Here is a 12,904-nt window from a genome sequence, read left to right on the forward strand (position 1 = left end):
TGAAAGCAGTAATCTCAATTAGAGCAAAATAAACTATTAAAAGATTCAATACACCCCCCCCTCGCCCCCAATACTCAACTATAATAAAAGTGTGCCAGGAATAATAAAAATTCTGAATTTACAATTCTTTAAAACATTTTCCTACCTTCACATTGGTTCCTTGGAAGAATCTTCCACCTTGTTTTTATCACATTTTCCAAAATTTGTAGTCCATAGTACTGAAAATTGGAGAACAGAAGCATGTGAATATATTGCTATAGGACTGGCAATTTTCAGGATTCACAAATGGACAGACATTCACACATATACATCTAAAGTTTCAAAAACATATTACGCTACCAAGTTTAATTACATATATTAAACAAGGATCTAGTCACCCATATACTGAGTTTTCATGCATTTTTCCTCATTTTATTGTTCACTACTCTAAATAACGTCCTGCTGTTTGTACATGCTCACACCAGGAGAAAAAACAAATAAGAAGCCCTTTAAGCAGCCAAATGGGCTATCTGTAGAAGAAAAAACAACAGCCAGATATGAATTCACAACATAAACGACTGCTCATAGGCTCACGTACTTTAACACGACCAGGCTCCTAAGAATTTAGCAGCTTGGATGCTATCAAGCTTCCTACCATCCTCTAGGAGTTGTAAACTCTTGGCCAAGTATTAAAGTAATGTCACAGATACTTTCTACAGAATGTGTTTACAAACATCACTGGTGTGTTATTTAAGGAGCAGCAAGACAACCCACGGGTTTACTTTAAATTTTAACCCCACCCTCATAGTGCTATTTCTACTAATTTAAAGATAAACTTTTGTGCACAGTCAAAATGATACACAAATGTATATTGCAATCTGTATTTACCTTTCAGGTATTCCTTCCTAAATATAAAAGCTGTAACTGGAAATGTTAAGAGTGTAAAGGAAAAAAAAAAAAAAAGATACCACTTTACACAAGCCATTTTGTCCCTCCTGCTGATTACTCACTCTAAATAGTCAATAATGCTTATAAGAATTCATTATACTCCAGAGTTACTAACTAAAATTATTACTATGACCAATTAGTGTGGATAGGCAGGAGGAAGAAAAGGAACAAAAATGTTGTGGTACTTTTTAACTGATAGAATTAGGGAAGAATTAGCTACAATACTTGAAAGGTAAACTCATTCATATTCATAGATATATAACCTCAGATTGCAAGTTTTGGCTGAGAATAAGAGTTCATCTTTAAAATGGTTAGTCATTACACAATAAAATAGGAGCATTAGTATTTCAACCAAAGGGATCATGTGAATGCTCATTTTATCTAAAGCACAATATAGACTGTCCCAAACTACATTGTGCTCAAACAGTGAATGTTTTTGCTGTTTTAACATCTCACTTTTCAGGAAAATTTTGCCATTTCAACTCAAATCCTACATTTGCAGAACATTCCTTAAAAAGACTTCCAAAATAAAGCCAAAGTAGAATTCTGAAATTACAAATTTGATGCCATTAAAAATTTTCATAATCAGCAGTAAATAGCGAAGCTTTCTATCCTATACATTTTTAAGAATGTGCTTCTCTATAGGTCTAGGTCTCTCAAAAAAAAATGTAAATAAAAACACTACCCTAAATTTTTTCTTAATATTAGTTTTACAGGCAAAAAATAAACTTGTCATAATTTATTAAGTCAAAGCAATGTACTTTTTACTACACAGTACTGTACCCTCTCCTGCCAATTCTCAATTTACCTTAAAAAACTAAGAAACAACCGACACACAAAACGTACAAGAGATAAAAATAACCATAAAAGAAAGCTTCACCTTTTAAAATCAAATCTTTTCAGTTAACATTTTTAAAACTCAACAGCATTCCTATTATTGTTATATTAAGGTATTTACTTTTTATTGTTTGATACTTTGTTACCTACATTACCTATTTACTAACCTCTAGTCCTTTTTCCATCTGTAAAAAGGTAGCTTAAGCTTGTTGAAGATAAACTCCTATTTCATCTTTCTGCCAAGTAGGCTAAGGCAGGGAGCCCAATAAAACCTTTCCACAAGTTAAGGTAAGGAATACAAAATACATCACCATCCTAATATCTTAAAACCCAGTTTCTTCTAGACATTAAGACTCTGTATATGAAACCAGGATAGAAAGAATTCACATTCCTTTGAAAAGCTATTTTGGTTCGAAAATATGAAGTGACAGCCAAATCTGAAAATCAATGATCAATGACTACTTTGGTAATATCCATAAAGAATCCAAACATCATTCTATTAAATAGTTACATTTCTGCTTTACACCTCAGAACTTGTGAAATCCACTGCTGAGTTATGAAGATGAGGGACAGATAACAGCAAAGACTAAATGAAAAAAAAAATGCATGAAATGATCCCTATGGCAGAAATTTCTACTGAGCCCTTAGAAATACTTTTTATGCATTGAGTCCCCCTTTCCCCACCCACCGCCCATGAAACAAAAACAATTGATGAACAGAATTCAGTTAAAGGGAATCAAAAGGGTAGACCTTGTGGAGGCCTGCCGTCAAAGCCTAGCTGTGTCAGTTGCACAGGAAGACACCCCTTTTCTTCCTATTACAAGCAATCAACATAATGGAACATTATGATTAATATCAGGTAGTGTTAACATCTTTAAAGAAAAAAAATGATCGCATAAAAGCCAAATGTCATAGTGCATAAATTTAGCACCAAATCATTTGTAATTTATGTAAATTGAAGAATTCTTTACCTGTTGCTTTCTTTCTGTTCCTCTAATCATCTCATTTTTCACAAGACAAATTTGAGTTTTTAAAAATACTGTTGATAAATCAACTTAAACATTAGTAATGTCTGTCAGTATAAAAAGCAAAATTTACCAGGCAAGCAAACAGGCAAACACTGTTATGTTACTTAAGGTTAGCACTTTGAGGAAGTTCTGGACTGTATTTTTGCCCTAAAATTTACAAGATGTCAAAACTAATTAATATTTTAAAACTGTTAATTAACACAGTCTGATTACTGAAACAGACGTGGACATGGCTATTTTCTGTTTTAACACAACGTACATCAAGTGAAAACCTTATGTGTATTAAACAGAATGCCATGCATGATATTTTATTACTTTAAGACAGTTTAAAGAGAAGCGTGAATCATAAAGCCTAAAACAGTCAAAACACATTTTGATCAACCCTTCTGTTCAAACTTAAGAAAAAAAGGACCCAAATTATAACATTTTCAATTGAAAATAAAAACTGAGTGCTGTCCCATTAAAAGCATTGGTACCACGGAGTAGGATTTTAAGCTGTCCACACAACTTGGTGTTGGAGGTGCCTAGCCTGTATTATATTGATTACTTGCCCCAAATAATTCCTCTGATGTTATGGTTCATCTCTGAGTAACATTCAGAATTTATGCTTAGACCTGTATACATAATTCTAAAAAGAAGAAAAAAACAAACAACAACCAAAAAGCCACCTTGCATACTAGTCCCGATTATAAAACTGCAGTCATAATTCTTAGGACTATTTGCAAGAATTAATTCTATGTGTCTTAACACTAAAATTTGAAATAAGTTAACAATATAAAATGATTTGAGATAACAAATGCTAATACTAAAAATGAGATACCTTCCTCAAAGTTTATGACTGGAAGAAAAGGAGAAATAATGGATTTTAAAACCACCACTTGCTTACTTTCGTGTTCATATTCTGTGAAAATTCCAAAATTGTGTCAACTCTTGTCCATGCATCAGGATGCTCCTTTAAATGTGTCAGTACTTCTTGAGCCATTCTTTGCTAAAATATTACATAAAAAGAATTTTAATCTTGTTTGTTCTTTTGATTCATTCATAAAATGAAAACTATTGGCACATTACTAATTCTATTAGGATGGTGATTCTATCAATTTTAAGGAAAATGAAACAGTCCTTACAGAAATAAAAATGTCCACTATTCTTAAACTTCAATTTAAAATTGGGAATATTTTATTCCTTAGAAACAGAAGGGTTTTTTTTTTGCAACCTGATTTATTTGGTATTTCAAAACTGAACTTAATTAATTCGACCAATGCTAACAAAGACCTACGCTGATATGTTCTCAGCATTTTCAATCAACCAAAAGTAACATAAAATTTCACTTCTAGCCCAGATAAATTATGTAGTAGTATGCTTTAACAAGTCACCAAGCTATCTCTAATAAATTCTATTTATACAAATACATTTCATATAATAAGAAACTAGATTTAAAACAGTAAATTTCAAATATCTGTAGATATAAAACCTTAAGACCCGCAGACCTTTAAGACGGTCTCTTAAATTTATTGAATTTCCATTCTGAAATTTCACTCATTTCATATACCAATTCTTTACCTATTTGGAAAATTATTTTCTTTTTGCTTTCATATTTTAAAAATGTGAGTCCAGATATTAATTTTAGTCTGTGTACCATCACCTAGAATTAAGAAATGTTAATTTTATTGTACTTGTGTCATTTTTTTTTTACATGAAGCAGCTAAAACTATGGAAATCGTTTTACTTCCTTTTCCCAGTGCCATTTCTTCCTTTGTCCATTATTTAGAGACAATCACTTTCATGCATTTGATGAATCTTTTTGTGTCCATAATTTTAATGGCATCTTATGAATTTTCATAAATTATACTTGTATAGTTTTATATAATATAGTATACAAAACATTCTGTAATTAGTTTTTTTCATTTGGCCATTTTTGCTATACTGCCATGTCAACATACATATATTCTAATTTCTTCATTTTAACCCTAGTTTTTCAAATGATATGAACTGTATTTTACTAAAGGCTTTTAATTCGCACTGATGTTTTAAAGAAGCAATAGCTTACTCTTCTTCACTTTTAAAACTGTTTTGTAGCTCAACTGCATCCTTCTTCCTATTTATCTTTTACTTATTTCTATCATAAGTTTTAAGTTTGATGGTTTTCAAAAGTTAATTTGTCAACTGCCCTTTTCTTAGACTCTTAAATTTCTACAATCAAGAGCCTAATGCTTATAAAAGAAAAAAATGGTCTAATGCTATTGGTTATATATAAGAAATCTTCAAAAGGAGAGAAGAGTATCCTTATTTTAACTCTGAACAGTGACCCCAATCTTCTTTACCCTGGTCATTTAATTCCAAGTTAAAAATATATAGCATATGCCTATTTTGGCTTTGATGTTAACAATGATCTTTTCCTCAGGGTCACATTCATGAATGTCCTAGTAATTAAACCAGCAGTACATGTTTCTTGCTGTTTAAAAAGAAAATTGTGAGAAACATAACTCAGTAAGTTATGCAGTGGTTCACCACTCTAAAAACACCATCAAAACCATCGTCAAACTTGAAAAAGTCACCATTACTGGTGAGGGTCTGTGGTTAAAAGTCAGGAACCATAGTTTAAGTTCTTTAAACACAATACAGTTTGAATTTGATGTCATTAAGGGACTGGTAACTTTAAAGGGCATAACTGATCATATTAAGAAATGACAAAAGTAAAAATAGTGATGTTTGAGTTGTCTAGGGCCAAAGCGTATTTTTTCAGAAGTGTTTTGCTCCTCTTCCTTAGAATACCTAATTAGATATTCTCCATATCTAACTAGAGATATGGTCTTGTACAATAATTAGTAATAAATATCAAATGGGTAAGACATATCAAAGATCCAGGCCTTCTGTCAAGTCTTAAAATAATGTACATCCTAAATATAAGTGAATACTTTCCACTAAATACTTCCTACACTAACACCATTCATTTCAATCTCTACATAAATCATATTCTTTCCTGTTAGTGGTAATTTGACTCTCTGAAACTACTTCTATATTTGCACTCTTTATTTCGTCCTAATCTCACCATCCTTATGTAATATGCTCATATTAACTAAAACCCCAGGAGGGGGTTAAAAAAAAAAAGAACACAAAAGGAAACTAAAGAGGGAGAAAATTTGGCATCTCCCTGTGCTACTAACTGAATGGTGAAAGCATTTTAGTTGCTAAGCAATAGATTAAAGAGTTCAAGATACTTAATACAATATTGGAGAAAACATTCAACTCTTCCTCATAGCTTTTTTTTCCCTGGCTGTCTACTTGGCTAAAAATACAAAAACGCATAAAACAGAAGGTAGTCCTAATATTATAGTGCTAAATATACTACTATACTACCCATCTAGGCAGAAATTCTATCTACACATTAAGAGCCACTCTTGTAATAATTTCTTCCCCTACTTTTTAAAAAAGTAATTAGCATACAGCCTAGTTACCTTTGTTAGCATGGTATACTTCATGAGATTAGCAAACCTGTAAACTACACCGTGTTTTGAGGAAACAATGAATTTACATCATATATCTTAAATTTTCATTATATATCCAAAAGTACCCTTTAAACAGTCCCTTCTACCTAACAGGTCTTACAAACCTCATCACTAATCCTCCAATTTCTTCTAAGGTAACACTTTACAGATGGGACTCAAAAGTAACGACTAGAGAGTGATGGAATAAAATTAAGATACCAGAGCATTCCTACAGATAATTGTTCATTATCTGGCTTATATGTATCTACGTATCCAAAACCCAATTCTGATGCAAAACTTAACAAAAGTTGAAGCCCCTTGCATAAATCTCCCAACTGCATTTCCCTTCTTGAATTCCCAATAACCAGAGTCTTGATATATGTCATGCCCATACATGTCCTCCTAATTTTACTACACATATATACGTACCCTTAAAATTTTCTATTGTATTGTTTGGCATGTTTGCTTCCCTTTCTTTTGGTTTGGTACATTTTAAAACTTTATATAAGTGGTGTTATTCCTATCTTAATACTGTGAAAGTAATTAAAAGCAGAAATTACTACATTTTCAAGATAAAAATTACTACTACTTTTAGTTACAAACCTAGAACCCTGATCTGTAAACTTTTAGATATTGTGAATTAAGTTAAAAGAGTGATAATTAAACAGAAGTTGTTGAAAAACGTGAAAAAATTAAATGTCCATCTTCCTATTGGCATAGACCCAGCTTCTGATAATATAGTCAAACTTGAGCTCCAACTTACTTTTCACACTTTCTTCCAAAAGCATACTTTTTTATGCATCTGTGAGGTTAAGAATGAAGCTTAAAGCCCCATGTTGAATGTATAACATGAGGAAACAACTACATTATATGTAATAAATACCAATGAAAGAAATTTTACAGGAATGCTTCTGAAGACAGGCACATACTGACAAAAAGTCTCTGGCCTAACAACTTTTACAGAATTACTGCAGACTAAATTTTCCCACACTCACAACTTCTGTAGCCATTTTCTCTCTGTTTGTTTTTTTTTTAATTATAGAAGTTGTGGGTTCCCAGAACAATCATGCAAATACAGGGTTCTCTTATATATAACTTAATTTTTTCTTTATAATAGGAAAAACCAATGTAGTTGGATTTCACAAGAGAATAGAAATATGTGCATACATTTTATATCATGCTTTTTGGCCAACCTATAGAAGAGTTCTATACCTACCTTTGAAGTCAAGGTTTTTAAATTATGCAAATATAAAGTAATATCTCAAAAATATAATTTTATTCGTACTAACTGAAACTTATCTAACCAGGAATCTAATGCACTACCATATATATTTGTCACCTTAAAAGATTTTTGACCCAACAACAGAAACTTGCTCATTCAAAAACTCTTCTACATCTTTAGCTCTACAGGATGATCTAGGTCTGCCTAATATCTTACATGACAAATATAACTAAAAGTTTATAAACATTCCCATTTTGTCTACCTTTTAACTGGGTTGTTAAAAAAAAAATCCTTTAACTGATCAAACACGAATTTATGTTTAAGACCAGTCTATATTAATACCACTTTAACAAGTATTGAAATTCAAATAACACAAGTTGCTCATATTGCTGGATTTTTTTTTCTTAACCAGTTTTTATCTGTTAAGTACCTTTGTAACTTAATGTTTCAAAAAATTGAAAAATCATATATAAAGGTACATATATAATCTTTCATATCTATAAAGCATTTAACAGACTGGGCTCTTTTATTAAACGGGGTAAAGATTTTGGAAGTAAGGAAGGACAGAATCACAGGAGAGTGGAAAGGAGGTTGAAATTCCCTGTGGGGGTTTTACTATTTGTGCAACTGTCTGTAAGTTTGAAGATATTTAAAAATAAAAAGTTTTTTTAAAAAAGGACTAGTTAACAACATACCAAAAACATCCTACTCTTAACATGACAAAGCCTATTTGCAATTTCTCCAAATCAATCATTACAGTGAATACACAATTCCAAAATTAATATAAATTATGGAATGAAGTTGTAAAAGGTGATAATTAGAAATTTCTAAATCCAGCAACTCTGAACATTGGAATTATGTTATAAAGTTTCGGTCAGCTACTTTACCTGGGCTCCTTCTCCATGGTATAAGCAATTCACCACATTATCTAAAAGGTTGATATCCAGTTTTTGGCTGAAATCGAGCAGCTGGCGAGCTGCATGGTCTGCTAACATTGTCATAATTGCTGGCATAGATTACTGAAAAGAAAGAAAAGAAAATTGAAGCTGCCTATGAAGTTTTGATATTAGTCCAAAAATTTCTATTCAAAAGTTATTTTACTTCAATTGTGTTATTACAACATTTTAATAACCACTTTAAGGAACTTATCTAATTATTATAAAACAATTGAGATAGTAAAAACAAATAAAACTGAAATTACTTAGCTACTCCATAACTGCAGAAATTATTAGGGTCCGTCCAACTTCTTAAGTGTCTATTTTTAAACTAGAGAAAAACTTACTGTTTTACTAGTATTTTACGTAAACAGTTACCCTATTTTTAAATCAAATCCATTTTTAGAATTTTATGGCCCTATAAATGGATAAAGTTCAAAATCTTGATCTCAAATTGTAAACAGAGACGATGTTCAAGTAGATGGTTTTTTGTTCTTCCCAAAGTAGGGTCCTTCTACAGAATTCAGTAAAAGCTCATTTTCCCTCATTTCACATTATCTTAATTTTTAAAGATATGCTTAAAGGGCAGGAGATATTAAAAATTAAATGCAGATATATAAGACTTTCTATTGTACATAACAATGATTAGCAGGAACTACAAGACTAACAAATTTTGGTACCAATTCCCTTACTTAACACCTCTATAAAACTTACGCTTCTACACTCCATAAAAATCATCTATACTTGTTACTTTCAACCCTCAATGAAATCTGGGATCAAAATTACCATACAAGATTAGCAATTTTTTCTATACATGATATAGGAACAAAACTTATGGCAATGTGCCAAACAAGATTTCAAAAATTTTACAGGTATTCTTCGGCAGCATAAAAACTTGCCAACTATTTTCCAAACAAAAGCAAATTTTATCATAACAAGAACTACTTAACTTCAAATAAATATACTGATTAAAATCTACTGGTTTATATGCAATTTTATCCTTTTAAGAGGATTCAACTCTACAATGCTGGCACATACCCACATTTTTGCTGCCTGGCATTATAAAATATCGTCTCTCCAATTTCTCTCTTTAAAGCTAATGCCACTCAAGTCTGTCTAGTTAAAGCAGTAGTCCTTAACCTTTTTTGGGTCAAGATGACTTAGAATCAGAGAACACTATAGCTCTTACCCAATAAAAACTGACAATTTCGTGAACAATTACAAAGGATTTAGGACACCTTGAAAGTCACCCATGAAACCTCAAGTTTAGAAACCCTGGTTTAGTGTTATTGAGAAACAAGGTCAGATGGTCATCTCTACTTCTACCCCTCTTGAAAACTTTTCATTACCAGGATTTGACTGCTTGAGTCCACCTTGGACAAACTAGCTTGATATGAAAAATGTGTTATTTCTTGACTATTTCACAGTAGTTTAACTAAAAAAAATTTTAAAGATAATTTTAATTACAACAAACTAGAAATCTAAAAAATTAGTTATTTAAATTAGATATAATGTTAAAAAAATCAAGTAATAATTCAAGGATATTTTTTATTCCTTTGAAGTCTTATGGTTCATTAGTGGCAACTAAAACTTACGAGATTTCAAAATTGTTCATAGCAGGTATTAAGCAAGCATGTTTTAAAAACCATGTCTGTTATATACACCATAATAAATGCTTTAGGTCTAAATAGCTAATATAAAAAAAGAAACACATTCCACAAATAAATGAGCAATTCCCTTCAAGTGCCACAGAACAATCTTAAAAACGTGAGACTGAAAAGCCTATCAAAAATAAGTTTTCAATTATTTTGGTTAAAAATGCAAAGAACTTTCTCCCTATTTAGCTGTCAGTTTTTAAAAAGCTAAAATAGAAAAAGGATCAATCAAGTAACTCGTGAAAAGTTTCACTTTCAAGTACATTGTCCTTGCAGAATTCTCCTAGCTACAGTCATGTGAAAAATCACGTTTGGAATAGGAGCCTTTAAATACAATAGTTTTGCCATTATTAGAACTAGCGGTTATGTTCAAAATGACCTACCTATTCTTGAACTGTACTAATACAGACATGGCGGCTTTGTGGTCAACGCCAAGCACATTTAGTACCCCAAATCAAACAGCTTCCAAAACATTCTTTCCACAACAGCAGTGTCCCGCTCAAGATATACAACCAAGCAGTTAGTAAACAGCTATAGTGGGTGGGAAGAAACCACTAATGCTTTCTTTTCTCCTTGGGCCCTCAATCCTAAAATCCACTCACTGGATAGCACATTTGAGGGATTATCCAGCAAAGTTGTGACTCTACAAGTGACTACCAAAACATGTTCACTGCCACTTCAAACTAACTAGGCAGGCAGCGTACACACTGCCAGGTACCATCCAAAAATTAGAAAATCATAACCACTGCTTAATGATTATGATTACTTCACACCAGGTCAAAAAACAAGTCGCTACAAGGCAACAGACTGCTACTTAGGTGTATGGGCAATCGCCTGCTTCATTCAGTAGAAACACACCTCATTAAGGCCCGCCCTCCCTTGCTTCCCACTCGAACCGATTTGCAGCACTTCTAACTATAGCATACTGGAGCACGCACTCACCCCGCCCATACTCGGAGGAGGCTTTTAGACCAGCAGCCTTAAGTTCACCGCCCCGTTCTCTATGCAGCATGGCCTCGGCCTGTTCAGAGGTCCCGGCTCGGCAAATATTTCATGCTTCCTCTACCACACCACTTCCTCCCACCTCCCCAAACTGGGAGACATCGGGATGAAGGAGGATCAGGGCATCATACACTCTACAATGCCAGCAGTAAACGATTCCATCTCTTTACACTCTCATGTCGGAACAAGAAAGTACAACACGGAACCCCGCTCACAGAGCCGTGAAAAAAATTAATCTTTCCTACTTCTCATCCCACTCTGATAAAAGCCAGAAAGCTTTTGAGTTTCCTTGCAGGAGGAACAGGGACTCGGCAGCCCCTCCCTCGCCAGATCCCAAGCTCTCCACTGGAGCGGGCCACGTGATGCAGGCGGACGTTTCAATGCTGCTGCACTAAATATTTCTGGAAACTTCCACTCCTGATAATTTAGAGATGTTCCTGAAATCACCCCAACTTCTCTTCCACTCCCGCGCAGGGCCTCGCTCCACTACCACGCTCCTTGCCTTCTTCCACGGCCACCCGCACACGCGAGTGACCGAGCAGGCGCTCCCCTCCCGCGGCCGCCTCCCCGCCTGCATCCCCCAGCGGCAGAAGAGGCTCCATTCAATCGCAGGATCCTCTCTGGGCCCGGCGCGCCCCCGGCCCGCCGCCGCCGCCGCCGCCGCCTCCCAAGCTCGCCTCCCGCGGCCGCCGCCCGCCCCACGCCGGCCTCCTCCCGCCGGGCCACCGCCTCCCGCCCCTCGGCCCCGAAGACACAGTCGACTTACCGAGAGATTGAACCAACTGCTTCTTCCTTCCTTCTCGGGGAATTAGGGCGAGGGAAGGTGGGAAGGGGGAGAGGGGAGGAAATCAAGGTGGGTTTCTCAGTTTTCCCACCTTAAAAAAGGAAAAATTTTAAAAAGGAGAGGAAAATGGCAAAAAAAAAAAAAAAAGCTGAACAATATTTACTATTTCAGGGGCACCTCCCCCCAACACACACACACACACCCGCCCCCCCCCCCCAAAAAAGAAAGGGGATTAATCTGTGGAACAAATGCTCCCGCCCGGCCGGGGAGTGAGGGAAGGGGGAGGGGAACGGGGTCAAGTCCCAAAGATTCAGCCCCAGGGGGACCCTCCAGCCACAGGCAGCAGCGGGAGCGGCAGGAGTAGGGGGTGTAGAGTCCACACGGTCGGGGGGACGCTCTGCTGCCAGTTGCAGTCCGACTCCCCCCACCACCAAAATACGGCTCCCTCTCTCACGCGGCTCCGGCGCTGGGCCCCCCCACCCAGGCTCGCCTAAACTTTCCCCCCTTCTCCTGCTTCTCAGCGGCTGGTGGTTCCCCCCTCCCCCTCTGGGTGGTTGCACGGACTGCAGCAGCAAAGACGGGAACAGGCACCGCCGCCGGGGCTGTAGCTACTGTTGCTCTTGCTGATGCTGTAGCTCCCGCTGCTCCTGCCGCGGCCGCTGCAGCCGCTTCTCCCCCTCCTCCTAGTGCCTCAAACTCGGAACCGGTTGAAACCGGTTCAGACTGGGAGATTCCATCTCGGTTGAGTTTTCAGCCCATGGCGCCGCGGAGCGTTTGGAACCTGGGCCTCCGCCCCCAGCCCACCCGCCTATTGGTCGGTTCCAGCCACAGCCGCGCCATCATTCTAGCTCTCATTGGCCTGATCGCCCGTCAGTCCCACCTCAAGGCTCCATACGAGCCCGCCGCTTCGGCCCCCGCCTCTTTCCAGCAGCGATTTGCCCGCAGAGTGGGGGAGGGGAAGTGGGGCGGGTCGAAAGCGAGAGAGAAGGGGGGGTGGAGGAGGAGGTGGTGGGGCATAGAGCTGAGCCC

General features: G+C 36.2%; 1 protein-coding gene across 1 annotated transcript in view; it reads right to left on the reverse strand.

The window, feature by feature from the left end:
* XPO1 (exportin 1) overlaps nucleotides 1–12,679 on the reverse strand; it is a 46,490-nt gene extending 33,811 nt beyond the window's left edge. Inside the window, exons 1-4 of the mRNA XM_077134330.1 lie at nucleotides 11,858–12,679; nucleotides 8,387–8,518; nucleotides 3,679–3,780; nucleotides 146–218 (exon numbers count right to left, since the gene is read on the reverse strand). Coding sequence (XP_076990445.1) covers nucleotides 146–218; nucleotides 3,679–3,780; nucleotides 8,387–8,512 — 301 coding nt within the window. The 5' untranslated portion in view covers nucleotides 8,513–8,518; nucleotides 11,858–12,679. The remainder of the gene's footprint in view (nucleotides 1–145; nucleotides 219–3,678; nucleotides 3,781–8,386; nucleotides 8,519–11,857) is intronic.
* Between the last annotated feature and the right edge of the window lie 225 nt (nucleotides 12,680–12,904).

The sequence above is a fragment of the Tamandua tetradactyla genome, chromosome 17 (assembly GCF_023851605.1).
Source record: "Tamandua tetradactyla isolate mTamTet1 chromosome 17, mTamTet1.pri, whole genome shotgun sequence".
Lineage (NCBI taxonomy): Eukaryota > Metazoa > Chordata > Mammalia > Pilosa > Myrmecophagidae > Tamandua > Tamandua tetradactyla.